We start from the raw sequence: 22,282 nt of genomic DNA on the forward strand, positions 1-22,282 counted from the left end.
ACACGAGCGGAGCAGAAGGAACTTCCGCCTGCCGAACGCTCTGTGACTTGAGGTTGTGCAACACCTTTAGTAAACACTTCCTCATCTCGAAAGAAGAATAAAGCCAGGCTGCTCACTCCCTCCCATTCACTGCACACCAGAGGGCTGCTCAAAGCAGCCAGCCTGGGAACCAGCCTTCCCACACCACAGAGCCCGCCGCCGGACACGCACAGCCGAGATGACCACCCTACTTCTTCTTTCTGTTGTTTTGCTGCAGTTTCTCCAACAAGGTATGGCTTGGTTTGGTTGTGTTTGGGGTTTTTTCTTTTATATAAAACACCCTGGACCAGCACTGCTAGTGATAACTTTGTGCAGCTTTTATGAACTTTTAATTATTAACAGGGAGAGAACGAAGAACAGGGAATTACAATTACAGGGATTACATTTGTCTAGTTAGAAATTACTTGTGTAAAAACGGGCTGGAGGTTGCTTACAGACCCAGAACTGGTTGGTCTTCTGAGCCAGTTTAGGACGTACAACCCCTACAAGTGAGCAGAGCACTGGAATAGGCTGCCCAGGGGGTGTGGAGTCTCCATCTCTGGAGATATTCAAGACCCGTCTGGACGCCGACCTGTGCGACATGAGCTGGGGAGCTGCTTTGGCAGGGGGGTTGGACCTGATGAGCTCTGGAGGTCCCTTCCAACCCCTATGATTCTGTGAAGTGAACAGACAGCTTACCCTCCTGGGACAGGTATTTAGACTGACAGTGTTTGGGCTGTAAAGGAAACTACTTTCATTTGGATTCACTTAATACCCGACTCAAAACAGTCAGCACCCTTATTCCCCGGGCGATCCTTGAGGCTATGAGCACCCACACAACTTCACCTTCACAGCCCAGGCTTGGCTTTCCCCACAGCCTTTGTTTCTTTCCATTCATGTCAGCAGGGAACAGAGCATTTCTTTCCAGCGCTGGGCGTGCGCAAGCACCCTCAGGTTTTACAGCCATAATTAGACTGGTAATTTGTACTGGGCAGGTATCTCTGTGATTTCATTAGCTGCACAGAATAGCTGCAAGCATGTACAGTACTAATGCCTCAGGTGTTATTTTGCATCCTGATAAAACCAAGCCTTCCCTGTCAGCAAGATCCCCACTAATGGTTTTCCTGCCTGGGTTGGGCTCTGGGATAAGTGCATCGTTATTTGTTCCTTATTAGCACTTTTTTCTAGCTGTTTTATGAAGCCCAAGGAATTTCTTCCCTCCTTAAATCTGCCTCAAGACAATGCCTGAAGCAAGGCAAAGACAATACACTGAGATGATTAAAAAAACCCCAACCTACCTCTAAGAAACTGTCTGTTCCAGAGCAAAACCCACCCATTTTCCTCCCAGTGCTGCTTGTGGCGCTGCAGGGAAAGGACAAGTTTAGTTCTGAGTCTCCACTCAAATCTAGCCTAAGCTTGAACCATCTGAGCTACAGTTAGCTTTGTAAAGTCTGCAACAGGGAGCAGATGGATGACTTGGAGAAACATTGCTGTGATCATTATATAAGAACCTAATCTAAAAGCTGATGGAGACTCACGTCTGCAAAGCACAAGATTTTTTAAAAAGTCAACAGAATTAGTTGTTTAAAATATAAACTATCATTGTAAGTCACAGTAACAAACTCACACTCAGTGTCTGGGAACAGCATGTGCACGGGGAGTTGCTGTGTGCTGTGTAACAGCCTCTCTGGTTTAAGATCCCTTCTCAGGACTTACTACAATTACACCACCCTGCCTGTCCCTGCAGCACTCAGCTTCATCAGGATACGACCCAGTTTATACTGCAATTACTTTTGGGAAGGGTGTAATCAAATAAGCCAGCTATGAAGAATTAATCTGTTTATTTTACTGGAACAATTCACATGGGGATGTGCTGTGCTGTTCCAGATCCAGAAAGTTACAGCCATCGGATGCCCCACTCCTGTAAAAACCTGGCCTTGGGGCAGAGAATTAAGGCAGGAGCTGTGCTCTCCCTCTGTTGTGTGTGGGTTGGGTTTTGTTGTGAGTGTGGGTTCTCTCAAACACAGATTCTTGTGCTTCGTGCTGAACCCTCAAGGATTTGCCCATTCAGGTGAAACAATCTTTTGTAAAAGAGCTTGGGAGGCACATGAAACCCACTGCTGCCTGGTCAGGAACCAGCACATCCTTCCTACGACCCAGTTCAAATGATGGAAAGGCTGCTGAGCACCCCTGTGAGTCACAGAACCACCAGGTTGGAAAACACCTTTAAGATCATCAAGTCCACCCGTTCCTGTCCCATGCTAAACCTGTATCTCTAAAGTCACACCACAAATTAACTTTTGCCCAGATTCCCCCAGGCTGAGACACAGAAAACCAAAAGAAACCCTTGCCATCAGCACTGTATTTCCTCAGAAAGTTCTTTCTGGCCACTGCAAGCACATGACATACAAGTAAGACCAGTAAAAAGGGTTATGCAAGTTACGGAATCATCTGGATTCCTACTTTATCCCCCCCATTACTGTACCTAGCCTTGTCCAGTCACCTTCTCCGGCACAAGTCCTCACTCTGACTCGATAGGTGGGAGCATCCAGCAAAGTGCTGTCTCAAGTGAGAAGACCAGCTGGAAGGCTTTTGAAAGGATAAACCCAGGCTTGGTCCAGACTTGTGGTGCAACCTATTTCCTTATTCAGAGGCAGCCTTAACTTGCATGTCATCACATGATAAGGTTTGGAGATCACAAAGTTAGACAGTTCTGTGAAATTAATTCATGTCACCTGCAGAAGGTGAAGGGGAAGGTGGCACCTTGCATGTTGGAACTGGAAAGCACTGGATAATTAGCCAAGAAAAGAAACCCAGAGAGAATTGCATCAAGTATTTTGACACCTGGTAACACCCAGGTACATCGATTGATCTGCAATCCAGACAGCAGCAAACCTTGTGTGAGGTTCTGTCATGGGGTGACTGCTTAGCAGAGCAGAGGGTGTGTGAGACATGAGCGGTGATGGGTGAACGATAACACAGCCCAAAAGAATCAGTCTTGACAGACGTGAAGCACAGTGCTGGAGTTAATACTGTGTTCTCATCACCACACATCTGTTTCTCCCTAGGGAGCACGAGCAAGAAGCTACCTGGAGTCGAGCAATATGAAATAGTTTATCCACGGAAACTGCACGTGGTGCAGAAGAGAGACCTGGAGAGAAGCACAGAGGTATTGAAAGGGATCACTTTCCCCCTTTTTTTTTTTCCTGGGAGATGGGGAAGGTTTTCTGGAGCTAGAGAAACTTGGTTTTCAAGGGTAAGAGAATTGGGAGCCCGACACTTTATCTTACAAAAGCATGTGAAAGAAAAAACCTGGAGGAGTGGTCCTGTGCTGGGCTGCGATGTGTGTGCAGAGAGGCACCACAGCCCATCAGCAGCTCTTCTGTACTTGTGGCTCTGCAAAGAGCCAGGTTTTGATACTACTCACATTTTTAATAAGCTATGGATGCTCTAATTCAAAGTAAATTAAATCAACTGCTCAGAAGCAAGTGTGCTCTTACACACTTGAAGAGCATTGTGAAAGGGTTTGAATCTAAGCATCCGCTGCAGCACTTCCCCAAACAGGCAGGATATGTGCTTATGATTGTAAAAATGCACTTGCAAAGTTATGTTTGTTCCTCTAATTAGAAAATATGGAAGAAGGCAACCTCCTGCTTATGATACAACTGCCAGAATACTTATTTTTGGTGGGAAGAGGAAGAAAAGAATGCAGTTAGTAACCCAGTAACAGCCAGCTCGTGGCACAGGCCAGAAATGGTAACAGTCCATGTCCTAACACGTCATCCTGTTTGCAGACAAAACATGACGACACGATGGAGTATGGGATCCCAGCTGATGGGGAGGAAGTCATACTGCACCTGCAAAAGAATAAGTAGGTGCAGTTCAACTTTCTTCCTTGTGGCTTATTCCTGAGTGTGAGTGGCTCTGGGGAGCACCCAGGATACAGGGAATCGGGGCTCAGGCTCCTGTAAGACAGCAGGGGTTTAGCAACTACACCTTCCCACTCCACTGAGAGGAGATGAGGGGAGAGAAAGCATCACATGGCTGTTGTGATGTGAAATGACCAGACAGACATGTAACATCACCAAGGTGGAATGAGATGCCTGTACTCTGCTCTCCCACTGATTTCCTAAATGGATTGATCTATGGAATGGTTGATGTTTTCATATTATTTCACAAGTTTTCCCTGTCCACGGGCAATCTATGGGTTATATTTTATATATTCTATGCTAGTAGAAACTAGAGAGAAGAGCAAGAGAAATATCCACAGGGGCTGTGCTGGCTCTGGATGCTATTGAAAAATAGAAAATAGTACTAAGAAATGCAATAACCCTTCAGGTTCCAGCACTCCCACCTTAACACTACTGCTGTTGGACTTTGGAATCTGGTATATGCTGGCATCAACAAAATGTTCTATGTAAATTGAAAGTGGGGAGAGCTTGCCTCCTTGGCTTCAAGAGATGAGCAGCATTTAAACAGGCTGTGCAGAGGGAATAGGGGAAGCAGCAGGATTTGCTGTGGAGCAAAGCATACCCAGACCAGTCTGAAAGCACTCAGAGCAGCACAGAATGATTCTATGATGAAATAAAGCTCAGCCCTGATTTTCTGCTTGCTGGCTCCACAGGAATATTTAACAGGGGATCAAACAAGCTGGCTTTCTTGCTTGCACTTTTCAAAGGGCTGTGTAAACACAACAGTGCTGTAATCACTTAATGTTAAATATAGACCATAATTAGGTGTTTGCCCCTGGTTTAATCTAATCTAAATACTTGGGGGGCGGGGATTACATTGTACTAACTCCCACTCTTTAAAAGGAAAGACTGGGGGAGTTTGGGGTAGTTCCCCAACAGATACAAGCGTAGACTTGCTTTGCTGCTGGCTTTAGTAAGACCACAGCCCCAGCTTTGTTAAGCCTCTGCTTAATGCTCTGCCCTCCCACGGCAAATCACAGCGTGTGTGCTAACCAGGAACCCAAAGGCACCTTCCCAGCGGTGGCAGAATTACTGTCACTTACTCCGACGTCACGATGTCCTCTGCCCAAGGTTCAGGAGCCCCTCAGTCCCATTTCACACTCACAGTGGGGTGGTGGAAACCTCCACACAAATTAGAGGCCAAAAGAGGATCAACACTGCCTTGTGTAATTATATATTTTCAGATCCACTAGGCGATTGGGCTTTAATTGCCTTGTTAATTTAGGAAGGTCCCGTTGAGTGAGGATTATGAAAAAGCAGAATTCCCCACCCAGCATGAATAGAATATGCTTCCCTAATTTTTTGATGCTAACAGTAACCTGAGTAAGCACTGGAATTCCCTACGTATTTTGCGTGCTGTGTAATCGCCTTATTTCTAGAGGATTACAACTTATTGGTAATACTAATTGCACTTGACTCTCTGCAGGCATCTCTTGGCTAGAGACTATTCTGAAACCTTTTATTCTGATGATGGTCAACTGATAACAAGAAGTCCTGAGATCAAGGTAAGAAGAGATGCTTTCCTGCCCTCGCCCTTGCAGTCCTGGGGGGGTCTGTATGAGATTCCATGAAATAACAGCATGTGTTGGACAGAAAGGGAGGGTTTTAAATTGAGGTTTGAAGTGCTGTGATTCAGAGACAGGGGAGATGTGACCCCTGCCTGTGGCAGAGCTACAGTGGCTCAACGCCTGGTGAGACTCAGACACAGAGCTGGCTCTCAAAGACACCCCCTGGTTACCATCGCAGTGAAGGTGTTTCCTGAGCCAGGTTTCACCAGGAATGGGAGTGGTGCCAGGGCCACTCCGCTGCCACCTACCTTCAACTTTGCCCTCCTGTGCCACTGCGCTCCAGGACTCCCCGTTACAGGCTCACCTTGGCCAGACCCCAGCTTCTGATAAAGGCCCCTTTCCTCACTGGGTCCCGCTCCCACCCAGGCTGGCAGCAAGCGCCAGGCCAGGTTGCCCAGGTGGTTTCTCTGAGCCATGACACATCAGGTACTCGGGTCCTGACTCAAAGGAAGTCCCTGGAGGTGAAGTTATTTTTTAATTAAACTGGGCAGTCCTGGGTCTTCCACAAAGCTCTCAGCGTCACGCTGTGTGCTCTGACACACACCATTTGGAATGCTGAGCCTCATAGTCCTCATCCCAGGGACATCAGGAGGAACAGGAGGATCTTGAGGGAAAGAAACGTGGATAAGGAATTCTGAGCTGGGCTTTAGTGGTGGAAAAAGATGCTGTTTCTGATCGCTCTGATTACCTTCACCTTCCAAACAGATCCTGTGTGAAGCAAATAGCACCTAGGCCTGGTTAAAGACAGCCTCCCACAGGCATACCTGTCCTGCTGGAGAAGGAATTCCTACGGTGCAGCTGCTTCACTGCAATTGCAGGAGCTGTTGCTCTTGTACCACAGTCATTTTCACTTTCTTGGTGCCCTTTTCACCTTCAGAAAGTTGGCTCAGGGCGATGGGAGGAGGTCAAATAGCAAAGTGAAACCAAACAGCTCTGAGACAGCAGCAGGCACAGGGCACGCAGGTTTGAACACTGTGTGGCAGGTTCCTCAAGAAACCTCTTAAGGAAAACCCTATGGGTAAAGTGTTCCTCAGTCCCTCAGGGACTCTGCAGCCTCTTTGAGCACAGAAACGTTCGTTAGGCCTTAGATCCTTAACTCAATTAAGTCATGAAAGTTTCCCCCATTATTACTTTAATATAATATGTGCATTTTAATCTCGTTGAGGTTAATGTGTTTAATTGTTGGGTTAATACTAAAGGGTGTGTCCTTGAAATCGAGCCACAACAAACCATTTGGTAACAGACCCTGATTCAGCAGGTCCATGCTTCGTTCTGAGCAGAGAATATACAGGTTCTTATCCTCATGCTCTGTTCTGTGTTGACCAGAGCCAACCATGAACAGGTTTGTGGATCACTCTGCATTGAAGGACAATGACATTGCCACAGCAATCCCAGAAATGGTCCCCAGCTATTCTCACTGTGAGAATCTCCTCTAATGGGAGGTGTCCTCAGGCAGCATAGCTTGTCATTGCTCATAGCTCCTGCAGTTTGTCTCCTGACTTCACCTCATCTAGGCTAATTTGTTGTAGTTAATGAGATAAGGCCCAATTTGATGTGGTTTTTCCTTTCTCAACAGGACCACTGTTACTATGAAGGTTACATTCAGAATGATGCTGACTCCATAGCAAGCATCAGTGCCTGCAAAGGTCTACGGTGAGAGTGGGGTTTGGTGCCCAAAGGGTACCAAGGGCAGAACACGCTTCTCTGAGGACACATTCTCCTATTTAAATAGCATCAGGATGTAAATAAGTTTACAAAAAAAAAAAATATAAGGGAAGGAGGGTTAAAAAGAAGGGGAAAAAGAAGAAGTTACCTTTCTATTTCAATTCCAAAGTTTATAGATTGGCAGCTAAAGTGACACTGATATCAATAATGACTTATTCCATATATAGGACTTACTTCATATATGACTAATGCCATATTAGACCCAGTTGTAAACTGCAGTGTACGGTGGTGCTGCCAGTCAACATTTAGGATTGATGCTCCTAAGCTGGAGGAAGCTCCAACATTTAGGATCGATGCTTCTAAGCACCAAGCTCCAAGAGAAAGCTGCTTTATTCTCAGTGCTACTGCACCCACAGGGTCAGGAAATTCGGGCTTTTGTAGGAAAAGCTCAGTTAATCTGCTCATGTCTAATGGCTGGAGGCACAGTGGTACAGCATCAGACAGCTCCTGAGTCTGGGAAGCTGCAGCAGAGCATTCTCCCAATGCCTTGCCAAAGCCCAGACTGCCTTTGTGAACACCTCTTGAGTATCTCATCGAGTTTACGTATTAACACCGAATGCTTATTTGGACATTTGCTGCTTGAAATGATTCAAAACTCTTAAGTTTGTTTCAATATTGCAGCTTTTCATCTCAAAGATGAAAAGGTCTTTGAATTCCACCCTTGAACTGAAATTCACTTTTCAATCACCTCTCTTAGCACAAAGACCCCAAATTTCAGTGTAATTCATTCCTAAACCAGTTTCTTTTTGACTGATAGCCTCCTGCTCAGGTGCTTCCCTGACCAATGCTGAAATTGACTCAGCAGCTTTGATTTCTGCCTTTAAACCGCTGTCCCCTCTGTCTGCACGCTGCCAAACTGTCCCACTGCAGCAGTGTGGGCACTGGGCTGTACACTTGGGCTGTTAGAGGTGATGTTGGTGTCTTGCCTCAGCCCTGCCAATTGGAAAGATCTAACTGAAAGGTCTAACTGTGGTTTTTTTCAGTGGGTATTTTGAGACCCGTGGCCAGAGATACCTCATTGAGCCCCTGGGCACCTCAGACAGAGACGAGCACGCGGTCTATAAATATGAGAAACTCGAGCAGACGTCTGTAAAGACCTGTGGTCTCATCAACAATACCTGGGAAGAGGATTCGAGTAGCCCCATCACTGACCTCTTCAAATCCAGCAACAGTCCAGAAGTAAGTACAGAGTAAAGCAACAGTCCAGTAAGTACATGTCAGAAAAGGAATCGGGGCTGTGGAAGGACCCCATGAGTAGCACAGATCCCACTCTGGCTGGTAGCACCTCCAGAAGAGAAGCGACTGCAAACAGGGAAGCACAACCTGACCTTAAAGAAGCAGGCAGAAATCTCACAGACCTGAGATTTCAGAGTCATCACCCAAGTTTAGCCCCCCTGCACCCTGCATGTACCTAATAAAGATGCCCATGTGCATCTCTGAACATCTAAATGCTTCTTCACATCCATCATAAGGATGCTAATGTCTAGCCTGCCTTTCATCCCCCCATCCTAAACGACTTACTAAAGAAATACCCTCATAATGAATATGTGAGTTTGAAATTGCACAGACTGAAGCAGGCCTCAGAAGTTATTAGAATGTATCCTTTCTTTAGATGAAAGCATACCTGAAATCAAAGAAGTACCTGGAAGTTTATGTAGTTGCAGACAATACTTTGGTGAGTATTAAACCCATTTTTGCCTCGTTTGAACAGCCAGAACTGAGCTTTCCCAACTAGATTGTACTCCTATCCCTGGGCTCCTACTACAACTACAGTGCTACACCCTGTTTTACCTCCAACTTTAGCTAGGAGTAGGGTTTCCTAATGTCAAATGGTTTTGAGAATCCCACCTGGAGATGGTGTGCAGTACCTGTCCCCTTCTGCACCCTGAGCATCCAGACACGCTTTAGAAGGGCTCAAGCACGAAACACATCCTCTAATGAGACAGTACATTGTATAATAACTAGGCCAGGATGTGGTTTGCAATGCCATCTTCCATGGGACATTTCTGATAAATCACTTTTCCCCCTCTCCTTTTCCTAACATACTGCATTTCCCTCCTTTTAGTACAAGAAGTACGATGAAGATGTTAAAGCTGTAAGAGAAAGGGTATTTGGAATAGTCAATTACATCAACACGGTAAGATCTGGACCCTTCTTTCCCTTCAGACCTGAGAGTTCCCTAAAGCCAGATCCCCTGTTTTGTTTGGGTTGCAGCCACAAAGGGTGGAAAAGCTCAGATCAGCTCTGGAGTGGGCTACATCCCAAGGGGCAAAGCAGTGAACCAGCTCCTGGGGTGTTTGTTCAGAAGGCTTCATCACCTGCTTTGGTTCACAGCAGCACTGCTTCTCTGCTGCAGGTCTATAAAGACATCAACATCCATGTGGCTTTAACTGGGCTGGAAGTCTGGACAGATGGTGATAAGTGCCCCCTGAGCCACAACGCAGGATCCACTCTGGACAGCTTCTCCAAGTGGCGTCGATCAGATTTATTGAAGAGGAAGAGAAACGACAACGCTCAGCTGATCACGTGTGTACCACCCCCTTCCCATGCCCCTCTCCAAGCACCTGCAAAGAGCTGGGACACACCAGTTTAAAGGCTGGGAAATGCCAAACCAAACCAGCACTCCCTTCACTCTTCTGGCTGGTGTTCAATGGTCCCGATCCATCCCAGCATTTCACTCTGCTCAGAGCACTTCATCAAGCTCTTGACACTCACTCAGATGCTCTAAAGCTGAGGAACCACAACGTACCTTAAGTGAAAATTTAAGGTGAAAAGCCTATTGAATCATCTTTGGATTTGCAGCCATCTTAAGCATGTCCACAAATCCAGGATGCAAACCAGAGCTGGGAACAAGGATGTGCTTACAGCCTTCAGCCTGGCCCACAAAGCAGCCGTGACTTCAGATCCACATCCTGCCCCTGCCATTGCATTTCACTCTGCCCTTCTCCTTCCTTACAGAGGCTATGACTTCGAGGGGACCACCATTGGATTAGCCTTTCTAAAATCCATATGCAGTGATATACATTCTGCAGGTATTATTCAGGTCTGATTTGTTTTTATTTATTTTTTGTTTTTGAAAGCATGGTGTCAGTGTCACCTGAATGCCAACACCAACCTCAGGTGCCTGTATTTGGGGTACCAGGCTCCAGTAGAGCTGGAAAAGTGATTTTGTGCCTCCTACCTTCAGGTTCCCTGTTTTAATGGGGAAGTGGTTCTAACTCCCACAGTGCAGGACATCAGTTTAGATCCTTAACTACAGCTGCCTAAACTACTGCACTACTAAACTTCAGCCCAAACAGGAGCCCAAATCCAAAACTTTACCAACACCACCAGGAATCAACCGTTGCACCCTGGTTCAGAGGTCAGGCTTGTTGGTAAAAGGAATAACCCAGGTTAAATTCCAGCTTGCCCACACCCTAAGGAAATCCCAGGATGGCTGTACTAGCAGAAGGCTTTCCAAGGTGTGGGGATGGATTCTGCAGCAGCATGATTTGCAGTACCATGCTGGGAAGAGCACAGCCAGTACACTGCTGTGTGCTTTATGCATTTCCACTCCAACCTGCTCTTTACACATCAGGATTTCACTCAGAGAAGCAGGACTTTTCCTTCCCACCCTCCCACAAAGCAGCAAAGAACACCAAGCTAAGAGCAAAGAGGGAGCACAGCATCTCCCTCTCCTTTCTGCACACACACAACACACAATGGTTACCTTTGTGTAATGAGCAATAATTGTATCATACCCACATAATTACCCTCAGCACAGAGACAGCTATCCAGAGAGAGGATTAAAAGCTCCCCTTAACATTCAGTTGCTACTTGGCAGCCTGACTTCCCCATGTTTATTTAAAAACCAATTACACCAGTTTACTCACATTCATTAGTGGTATCATCTCATTGCCACTGTAATATAAACCACGGGAGGGATGCACACAGGGACTGAACACCGTATCCATCCTGATGTGTTGCCCTCTTTCTCTGATGGTCCTACTTGTTCTGAAATGCTCACAGTAACAACAGCTCATCCTTCTCTCTACAGGACCATAACAGGAATGAAATCGCAGTTGCTGCCACCATGGCACATGAGATGGGACACAACCTGGGCATGAGTCACGACACCAAAGCCTGCACATGTAGTGCTCGAGTTTGTATCATGACAGACACCATCAGGTAGGAGTTTGGAGGGGAAGCTGAGGGCACTGATGCATGGGGTGGGCTTTGGATAAGCCACCAGTTACCAGAATGGAGTGGGAGTCATCTTTCTCTTCTGAGACTTTCATTCAAAATATGCCAAAAAAGGAGAAAAATTAAGACCTCCTGTGGTATCCCCAGCCAGATACCAAAACCAAACCCCAACCCCCAAGCAAGCAAGCAAGCCCTGGTCACTTCTGGATGACATTAGCTTTGCGTGCGTGGTTGAGACCTTCCATTAAACCACGACTCGTTTCTTCCCTATCACCCCGTCAGCATGAAACTGCTGTGGCCTCTCAGGTCACAGAGCTTCCCCAAGATTTACCTAAAGTCTTTTGGTCTTCACCCTGAAGAGCTTTCCTGTGGAAACAGCACAAAGCACCCACACTGTTGATCAACACCCGTTAGATAGGAACTTGCTCAATTTTCACCTGTAGTAGATCACCCGGAGCTGGGCAGCCCAGGGGGAAACTCCAAAAGCCTGAAGCATTCAGGCACCAACTGTGCAGCCCAGACTTAAACCTCTATGATGTAGGGTTTATTATATGTAGTTTACATCTATTTTTTTCTGATCTATTTGCTCCCTTCTTTTTAACAACCTGTTGTAAGCAGGAGATTGCCCTTGGAACTCTTAATCCATATATTTATAAGGATGGTTGCAGCCAACAGTCTGGGGGGTGGTTACGTTTTGCTTCTCTCCTAAAGGGCATTGCTTTTCCCTGCCCTAACATAAATCCTCCCTTTCTCAATGTAGCTCTATCATCCCCAAGAAATTCAGCTCCTGCAGCCTCCAGAGTTTTGAGAAATACATGCTGAGTGACATGCCAAGATGCTTAACCAACATCCCAGATATAAGCAGCATCGTTGCTCCTCCGACCTGTGGAAACGGCTTTGTGGAAAGGGGAGAGGAATGTGACTGTGGCACTCCAGAGGTACCTGTGGAACTGGGAATAAAACAACCCTGGGGAAAGGCAGAGAGTTCTATTCAGGCTGTGCAGCAGCTGTTTTCTGCTGGTTTCTCAGGGCCAAAGCTGCTGCAGTGTTTCTGCAGAACCCATCTCTGCGGTCACCCCTATGATGGCCACATCAGCTGGTGGGAAGGATGACCACATGGTTTGTGACAGAGGAACTGGGAAAGGGGAAAAGCCAATTCTCAGCAGAAATAGGCCAGTTCCTGCACAGCTATCAGCCCTTTCCTGATCAAAGGTGCTTTGAATTCTTTATGCACTCACTCACTCACAATGGCTGGCGTGGCTTCCAGCAGAGTGCAGGTCCAAGGCATCCTTGCCTCCCTCCAGAACCAAGTGCAGGGTGGTTTGTTGGGAAGACAGTAGAGAGGGGAGCAAAGCCCAAAGCAGCATCCCAGAGCTTTGACTGCTGATTCTGTTGCAGGAGTGCACAAACAACTGCTGCAACCCAGAGACGTGCAAGCTGAGAGAGGGTTCCATGTGTGCACATGGAGGCTGCTGTGAAAACTGCCAAGTAAGGCTCCCTGTAACCTCTAGCTTCTCACAGTGTCCAAGGGATGGGGGATTTTGCCTGTGAGAAAGCAGTAATACACCTTTCAAAAGAACCAAACCTCTTCACTTGTGATTACTGACATAGCACTGTAGTGACAAGTGTGCTTTGTCCATCCCAAACCACACCACAACCATCAGTTCACTCAATCTTCCAATGTCCTAGAGAAAGGAGCATTTTGATTACCCATTTTTCTCCTAGAAAGAAAAACTGAGGCATAGGCTGGCCAAAATCTTGTGAACTGACATAACCAGCTTTAAATTACATACGACCTGGCCCCTCATGCACCTTGTACAATGAGGAGGAGATGTCTCCCCTCACTTTAGCCCTCCAGTTCAGTGTGAGTTTTCAGTGGCACAGCAGGATGGCATATTAAGTGTGGCATTGCTCTCCCCTTGAGTATAAAGCCTCAGGAACCGTGTGCCGAGGCGTCCAGCATGACTGTGACCTGGCTGAGATGTGCACCGGCTCTTCTGCCCACTGCCCAGAGGATCGATTCCGGGTGAACGGGCACCCCTGCAACCATGGGGAAGGTTACTGCTACATGGGGACCTGTCCCACCAGACAGCAACAGTGCAAGGCTGCTTTTGGACCACGTGAGTACAAGTCTGCATTGAAACTGAAGGTTGTCTAGGCCAGAGACACAGCTAAGCTTGGTCTGCTCACACGTGAAAGGCTTTGTAAATCAGGAGCAGAGCACCTACAGAAAGAAGTTCTAGTCTGTAGCATACACTTTGTTGTTGTTATTTTCATGTCTGCCCTGTATAATCACGTGAGCAGCAGCCCTGAGGGGGCAGTGCAGTGTATTTCTAGAGAAATGGGAAGTGGTAAGTGTATTCCTCTTTCACACAAGGCTTTTCAGACAGCTTTGGAAAGGAACTGGGCCAGTATTCTCTGCCTGATAGAAGAGGGAACGTCGGCATTTCAAATTAAAATCTAAATTTAGCAGCCTTTACGTTTCTGGAGGTCTGTGGTGGTTTACCCTCTTCCTCATCCTAAGCTGCCTCCAGTTCTATGTCCCTTCTCCTAAACAAGGTCTGCTGGTTTGTACTGGGTGGAGAGAGGACGTGCAGGAGAGGTTCTGCTGGGCACACACAGTCCCCACAGAACTAACGTGTGACGTGACAGAGGTGACAGAGTCATTTAGGCCCACGGGCAACTTCAAGGCTGTTCCCTAACGAGGCAGAGGCGTGGAACAGGATTAGTTTTCCCAGTCAGAGAAGCTAAACTAATCCCAATGCTCTTCCCCCTTCCACAGAGGCTACTGACGGCGCAGCGTCCTGCTACCGGATGAACGAGAAAGGGGTGTACTACGGGTACTGCAGGAAAGAACAGGGCAGTCACATCCCCTGTCAGAAAAAGTAAGCACTGTGTCACAGAACTCGCTGGGATCTGGGAAGAGAGGAGACCCTTCCAGGTCAAACTAAGAAACAGAAGCAAAGAGCAGACTATTTTAAATGATGCTGTCCCTTCTAGTTTGGTTTGTAAAGCCTGGTGGGAGAAAGAGTTCCCAAATCTTGAGTTCAGCCTAAGCAAAGCGAGTGCAGGTACACGTGCAAGCCCACATGGGAGGATGTCTGCATGTGTGTGTGTGCTTGTGCAGGGAAGGGATTTGAGAGTAGGGAACTTGAGCCCTAGGTGAGCCTCATGTCAGTTAAATGTTCATTTCTGCAAATTACTGTGGACTCTGACGAGTTCAAGACAAAGAACCTGCCACCTTCTACTGACAAACCCACCTGAACCTACCACAAACCCACATTCCTCTCTGCAGCTGTCACTTGTGTCCCTGTACAGACACAGATCCGAGCTGGAGGAGAGACCAGCTCAGCTCTGCTGTGCCAGGGCACTGTTCTAGCAGCTCTCCTTCTCCTTCCAGAGACGTGATGTGTGGAAAACTCTTCTGTGCTGGGGGGATGGAGCTGCCTCAGGACGGGAACCTGGTGACCTTCGGCTCCTGCAAAGCAAGCTTCCCTAGAGGGGGAGACACAGACCCAGGGATGATTCTGGATGGAACCAAGTGTGGGAATGGGATGGTTAGTAGAGAAAAGCTTTCCTCCTTCCAGCCTTGCTTGTATCCTCAGCTCTTTCACTAGACAAGGAAGATTTGAAACAGGGAAAAACTGCAGCAGGTGCTGAAGTGCTGATGCCGTTTGCCATACCTTCTGCCTTACACCCACCACCCGAGCAGCACAGCAAACAGGAGCTGCCAGTGTTCCAATTCCCCAGCCCTCAGCTGCTGCCTTATTAATAGCTGACTTGAGCCCACAAGGGAGCAGAAACAACCCTTTGTAGGAAGGGTTAAAAGCTCATACATATATTACTACTCCACAATAGATACACTAGGCATCACTGAGGGCTGCCTCCAGATTCCTTGCTATGTATTTCTGCTTGGGGGGAGGATGAAGGGCTGAAGAGTGGAGGAACACAGTGATTTCTGTACATCATCATCACTCCCTGTTGCTATAAAAATACCCAAAGGTCAAATGAAAACTTGTATCAACACATATCAAACTCCTAACAGAGGTTTAAGTGCTATGCAGCCCTGTTCCTACCCCTCCTTTCACTCCTCATCACTTAACACAGTATCGCACGAGCTCTGCACATCCTGAAAGCCTTAACTCACCTTGGTAACATCACCCTGTGCATTTCAGGTGTGCAGCAAGGGAGAATGTGTTTATGCTGAAGATGTCTTTAGATCCACCAACTGCTCTGCCAAGTGCTCTGGACACGCTGTAAGCTATGACCCTTTGATGCCCTTAACTTAAAACCAACCCCAAGACACCACCAAACCAAAGAAAGAACCCAAGAAAGTTTTGCTTAGCAGTGACAGACCTCACTGCTGAGAGTATTTACATCACTGGGATGGGGATTTGCAAGAGCTGGAGGCAGAAGCTGCCTGTATTTTATGAGAGCAACTCTAACCTGATAGAGCATCAGTATTTTTGCCAAGGAGATCCCAGGAGGCGGATGCAGAGGCTGGCCCTGCCCCGAGCCACATGGCTGGGCTCTTTCGGGTGTTTTGGGAGGAAGGTAACGGTGCTCTCAGAGAGCTGTGTCTGTGAGCCCTGCTCTGCTGCTCTTCCACTGCAGGAACACCTGCAAGAGGCACAGCAGAGCAGTCAGGCCTGTCCTTTTCAGTGCAAACCTGCTCACTTTCGGTCCCAGTGAGACAAGAGGGGGTTTCCCAACCTCAGAAAGCGTCTCAGGGCCCTGATCTGAAACCTGATGACATCTCAGCTTTGCTCGTATTTCCAACCCTAAGACAGTCCTGGCTTGGTGCTTCCTTCCCCAGGTGTGTGACCACGAGCTGCAGTGCCAGTGTGAAGAAGGATGGGCACCTCCAACCTGCGGCAGCTCCTCAGCAGTTACCAGTACGTGCTGTGTGGCCCCACACTGGGTGCTGTCACCCACTGAGCAATGAAATGAGTGGCTTTAGCTCCAGCAACACAGCCCCAGCTGACACAGGGGGCCAGACTGTTGATAGTCCCTTATTTCTGTGCTTCTTTAAGCTTGTACAAATGACTAGAGAAAGTGAGTTTTTCATTCTAGCCCAGGAGAAGTGATACACCCAGGAGATAACTGTAGAGTAGCAGGCTGTTCCTTTCTCCATCCTCAGATAAGGAGCACAGCACTTTATCTCACTGTCAAACCTGAGTGGAGACAAGTTCCCACAGGTTTTGCTGTGAGGGAGAAGGGCAAGTTCATTTCTTTATCACCTGCACGGAGCTGGCCTCTAGCTGATCTACTGAGGGAAAATACTTTATGCTCAAAATCCTGTGTGTTTGGGGTGGGGGGGAAGATAAGCCTTTATTATCAATTATTGTTGTCCCCTCTCCACATTCACTAGAGTTCTTCACATTGCAGCTTGTGGGAGGCCTTAGAATAGCCTTGTAGAAGAGAAGTGGTGAAGCCTTACTTGTATTCAGCACCAAAGGGCTGCACCCAGCTTTGGGTGCCACCCCTTGGGAAAGAGGAATGGCAATGAACTGGGATTTGTGGATGGATGGATGGAGAGGGCTAGGTTTGTTTAGGCCATGGATAGCTCAAGGCAATAACCAGGGCCTTCAAAGACGGCAAGAAAAGGGCAGGAATATATTGCTTTCCACCACCATTTGTGGCAGGAGAAGCAATAGAGAGGACAAACAGGGTCTAGACCTCGTGAAAAAGTTTAGGTCATGATGGGAGCTGCTCAGCAATAGCAGATCTTGTCCCAAAGAGCAACTGGTGTTCTCTCTCCCTGGCAGGCATCGCCATTGTCGTCGGGGTGCTGGTCGTCCTGGCTCTCCTGGCAATCGCAGCGGTGTTACTGATCCGCCTCCGAGTCTTCCAGAAGAGGTAAAACACTTACCCCACCAAGGAAAACCAATCCCCCAAGCCAGGCAGCTTCTGGGGTGCATTTAAGGTGGAGTTTTCAAAGGGGTGGAAGGAATTAGACACTGGAAAGCCAAGGATGCTGGTCCATGGGCTTTGTCAAACTGTTATCAGAAATCCCGTAGTTGGGAGAGAACCAGAGATGTGAAACTGCAGCTCTCCAGATTCATCCTAAATAATTAACATAAGGGGAGAAAGGAAGGAGGGGAGAAAGGAGATGAAGGAGAGGAAGGTCACAGCTACGTAGCACACCAGTGGGAGTAAGGCAGACATTGAGCTTCAGCAGGTCATGTCAGTGGGGGTAAGATTCACAGCTCTGTGTAATATCTGCATAGCTGCCACACCAGAAGGGGACCTGGAGCCACAAACCAAGTCTTTGTGCACCAAGAAGACATGCACACAGAACACCCTGTCCTGGTGGTACCTGACCAGAAGGTAAGAGCAGGGGGGCACGGGGTCAATAAAGGGGCACACCAAGGCAGTGAGTGAGGTCAGGGCTCCATGCAACGTTTCTGTTCCCTGTTTTCAGACAAAAGATAAGAAGCTTCTCCTTCCTGTGCCTCCACTGCAGGAGAACAAGCCCCAGCTCCGGAGTGTAAGTACTTCTAGAGATGTTCCCCAGGTGTGAGCCAGCTCTGGGGGAGTCACAGGGACCAGTTCACACCAGAACGGAGCCCCACGCTGACAATCCCATCCCAAAGGCTGGGCACATCACAGCCCTCTAGATAATAAAGCCCTGTGTGCTCTCTCAGGGTCAGACAGCATAAAGCATCCCTGCTTCCAAAGCAAATGCACCCTTTTACCCCTACTGACACCCTTACACAGAACACAAGCCTGCATGCTCTCAGGGGAACAGGTGGATGCACACATACAGGTCAATATCTCTTACACTCCCTTCTCTTACAGCCTGTCATCAGGCCAAAAGGCCCCCCACCTCCTGTCCCTTCCACCAAGCCATCACCTCACCCAGAAGAGACTTTTGTAAGTATAACCCTGCAGCTTCTCACCTCCCTTATCCAGCTTGCCCACAGCTGTCAGATGCTAATTAGTATTCTCAGTTTCTGACTATGATTAAGAAATTAAATCACAGACTTTCAATCCACATCATGTTAAGGAGTCACCCTTTTTGTCACATAACCCTAAACTACATGAGATCCTCTTAATCTGCATCGAGTGCTGTACACCAACTCATCAGCAACAGTACCAAGCCAAGAGGGATTCCAGGTGTAAACACAACACAGATGAGCATCTTTGCTACTACAGATGTCAGGAATGGTCCCTGTGTTGTGGAGATCTGGTAGTCTCCAAAGATGCCTCCTGTGACCACGATTTCAGGGTAGTGCCTGCATAAAGAGTGATGGATCAGGATGTCTTGATGATAAAAGCTTATTTAAATCCCACTGCCCTTGGAGATGCTTCCCTCAATGTGCAGCTTCAGCTTCCCAAGCAGTCTGAGCACAAGTACATGATACAGACGCCTTCACACCCCAAAAATAGCCCAGGAACAGAACTGTTCCCCTGGTGCATTGGCATTATTGTGCCACCTGCTATTTGGGCAGGTAAATCTCATTCCCCTCTGGCTTTTGCACCAGGAAAATGTTGTAGGAAGCCTATGAGGTACCAGTGGCAGCAGCTGCTCAGGCAGGAACCCTAATGACATCTGAACTGCACTTTGTTACAGGCACCAGTGAGAAAACCCCCTCCTCTCCCAGTTCCCAAAGGCAAGCCTCTGCCTCCATCAAAGGTAAACTGCCTTTAAATGTGAACAGCAAATCTTTTGGGGTGGAATTTGCTGAAAATGCACCAGGCACATCATGATTTAACTCTTTCTTTCCCATATAGGCTTTAAAACCTCCGATCAACCCCAGAGTGTGAAGCCTCTGAGTAGAGCTGGTGGAGACACCTGATATTTTCAGGGACAATTTGTTTGTCCCTCAATTCCTCCACTTTTGGCAAAGGCAACCAAGATCCTCTTCCTGTTCCCTTTAAACACGAACAACTGGCTGACAGCTGCTTTGAAGGAAAAGGTTTGGGCTTCAGACAGTGAGGAACTCTTTGGTGGTGATATCAAGCTACTGTCCAAAAGAAAATGAAGCAAAAACATCACTGCCTGCACTGAGGTGTAGACTGGGAGTAAGTTTTGAAAGCTGCTTAACACATCCTCACTCCTAGGCTACCACCACCAGAAGAAGTGGCTGCACTGGGATGCCCTGCAGAGAGGATCAGGGGAAGTGTGGCTACTAACCACACTCCTAAATTGTCAACTTTTTGCTATTTCTGCATGTCCTCAGCAACCTCCCTGCCCTTGGGAGAAATGTTTGTGTCCTCCAGGCCTGACCTAGCTTTGGAGAAGCAAGATTACACCCTGGAAGCACACTGGTTGTAGAAATATCCTTTTGAATGGGATTCTCTGTGGCTGTCAGATCTCCTGTTACAGGAGATTCCTGGGCTGTGTAGGGAGAGCATCTCGAAAGCAGAGCACACAGAAGTCCAACCACTTGCTGCTTGCAAGTGCTCCCAGAGCTGTGCCACTTCCAGAGAGCTCCAGCTGCCACCACTGCCCTTGGACCCAGAAATCCAGCAGAGCACAGTCAACAAAACCCTTCATCATGTATTTCACCTGCCCCTCAGCTCCAGAAACCTCAGGGCGCTTCTCCCTGCCAGGATACACACCCACACCTCTGTGTTTGTGTTTAATTGCTCCTGTGTGTTATTGTAAAGTTGCTAATGAGAACCAGGCTGGGCACAGGGGTTTGTTATTATGGGATGGGGGTGGTTTGGTACTGAGGGGTTCTTCATTCGTCCTGGCCTGTTGGCATCACCACTGTTGACACTACGGGGCTGCTGGCAGCGGCCTCTTGGCAGGGATGCTAATAGTGCTGTGAGGGTGCTGGCACTGATGCTCCTGTTACTGTTGGCACTTGGGTTATTCATGTGGCTGGCATGGGTATTTTTAAGTTAAAGTGTTTTTCAAGGAACAAAAAATTTTACCAGGAAAAGAAAGGGGGGAAAAAAGGAGAGAGAAATAAAATCACCCTGGACCCAGAGTACTCAGAATTTTATAGGGGTTCCAGTTTGAACTGGATTTGGGTTTGGATCAGGATCAAAATCAGAATGCAGATCTGAATCGATTCCCTGTGGCTCAGGAAGGCAGTTTCCAGCCCTTGGGCATAGCAGCTTTGCTAGAGAAGACCAAAACAAGGTCTGGGGCCCTGGTCCAGCACTGTGCAGACTCACCTTTACCTGCAGTTGGGCTCTGCCTGGGGTCTGTTACGACTTCTTAAAAAACCCAGTGCTCAGAGGGCTGGAAACCTTCAGTACAAGCTGGTGAACCAGCTCTCACCTGCTGAAAACCTGATCCCTGTCATCCTGGTTGGACACTGAACCTGTAACTGTCCAGTTCCTCTTCCAGTGCACACCCTCACTCCTTCCAGTGATGGCTGCAGCAGCTGCAGGCTGCAGAGCCATCACCTCCTATATACAAATGCATATTAATCCCCCCTATTTCTCCTTTCAGGCTAGGCTGGCCTTGAGGATAGCCCCTGAGTACCAGATGTTCTGCAAAACACAGATGTGGGACAGTTACAGTTGAGGAATGGGGTGGGGGGTTGTTTTAGCATAGATTTTCTTGGAAGAGGTTAGGATTCTTCCACTTTGGGTAATTATTACTTTGAGTCCGAAATGGATTTTAATCTATCTGCATTTGACTACAGTGTAAAGAGTCAGAACTTATTTTTTATGAACTGTAATTAATGTATGGACAAAGATTTCTGTGTTAGAACTATTCCAGGTGAACTGGAGGTAGTACTTTGCTTTTTTTAAACATCATCTTTTGTACCTGAAACACATGACAATAATGTAAATAAAGCAGTATGATTTATAACTTTGCCAAATCCCTAAAACTCCCAATCTGGACCAAAAAAAGATCATTCACCTGTATTGCCAATCCCTGCCAAGTGAACTGAGTACCTAACAAGGGTTGGCAAGATGCCACATCACAACTTCTCTGCTGTGTTAAAATCTGTTTCTTCAGTTTCCAATCTTTTCCACTCTGTGACCACTCAAGAATTTTTCAAGGATGTCAAGATTTGAAGCAAGCTGAAGCCTAGAGCCTTGCCTTCCTTAATTACCTCAGTACAACCCTCCTCCCAAACCACAGAGCTCAGGCTTAATCTTCCCTGCAGAAAGCAGTTCTCTGTCTGACCTGGGTGGGTTAAACATCTGACTCCAGCAGTGATTTGTAGTAGAAACCAAAGAGCACACACAGGTAGCAGTTTGGGCCTGATGGCTTTTCACAGCCCCAGCACCCGCAGGGCAGGTGATGGTACCTCCTGTGATGGAGCTCACCTCCTGCCCAGCCAGCCAGGCCTGGCACAGAAGGACAGGCACCCATTGCAGGTTCCATCCATTGTTCCGTTGTGCAAACCTGACATCTGCTGTTCAAAAGCCTCCACTGCAAGAGGAGAGCCAACCCAGGAAAGCTGAAGGCATCTTCAGCACTCCAGCTCCTCAGGAGCCTGTGTGACCCCAGGGGACAGCCACGTGCCTCACACTTCTCACTCGGCATCAGTCTGATCCGGGTCCAGCTCATCCCTTCGCCCTGGTCCAGGTCCCCGTGCCCAGCACAGTCTGCCAGCTGCACAGGACGCAGCAGGGAACAAGCCCACCCACCTCCTGGTGCTGTGTAGTGAGACACCAAAGGGACTCTGGCACAGTGGGGTCACCCCAGTGAGTGACCCCGATTTGGCTGTGCTGGACCTTCCTCTTGCTCCCAGCCCAAAAGCAAAGCAGTTTGCCCCGAGTTTCCACGTTAGATTGGGGTGGGGTTTTAGCATGAGCAAGCATTACACTCCTCCAGCTCCCTCTACTCCATGGGAAGATAAAAGTGCCTTTTTTCCCTGATTCTTTTCAATCTCTCCATGT

General features: G+C 47.7%; 1 protein-coding gene across 1 annotated transcript; it reads left to right on the forward strand.

Annotated features, from left to right (window-relative positions):
* Window positions 1-142: 142 nt before the first annotated feature.
* On the forward strand, window positions 143-19,280 carry LOC311199901 (zinc metalloproteinase-disintegrin-like NaMP). The gene is made up of 24 exons (XM_084274041.1): window positions 143-269; window positions 3,087-3,187; window positions 3,813-3,889; window positions 5,416-5,494; window positions 7,134-7,210; window positions 8,266-8,461; window positions 8,895-8,957; window positions 9,348-9,419; window positions 9,639-9,808; window positions 10,241-10,325; window positions 11,319-11,449; window positions 12,225-12,402; window positions 12,863-12,952; window positions 13,389-13,584; window positions 14,247-14,349; window positions 14,865-15,021; window positions 15,640-15,720; window positions 16,281-16,359; window positions 17,233-17,323; window positions 17,695-17,794; window positions 17,889-17,954; window positions 18,266-18,340; window positions 19,041-19,103; window positions 19,202-19,280. Exons 1-24 carry the CDS (start codon window positions 218-220, stop codon window positions 19,232-19,234), a joined length of 2,415 nt encoding a protein of 804 aa, XP_084130167.1. The 5' UTR covers window positions 143-217; the 3' UTR covers window positions 19,235-19,280.
* Window positions 19,281-22,282: the final 3,002 nt, after the last annotated feature.

This window comes from Gallinula chloropus (genome assembly GCF_964237585.1).
Source record: "Gallinula chloropus genome assembly, chromosome: 21".
Classification (NCBI taxonomy): domain Eukaryota; kingdom Metazoa; phylum Chordata; class Aves; order Gruiformes; family Rallidae; genus Gallinula; species Gallinula chloropus.

Coding starts and splice junctions, on each gene's coding strand:
- LOC311199901 (XM_084274041.1), top strand. CDS start 218: ATGACCACCCTACTTCTTCTTTCTGTTGTTTTGCTGCAGTTTCTCCAA. Junction 8,958..9,347: donor TAGTTGCAGACAATACTTTG/GTGAGTATTAAA, acceptor CCCTCCTTTTAG/TACAAGAAGTACGATGAAGA. Junction 15,721..16,280: donor CCAAGTGCTCTGGACACGCT/GTAAGCTATGAC, acceptor TTCCTTCCCCAG/GTGTGTGACCACGAGCTGCA.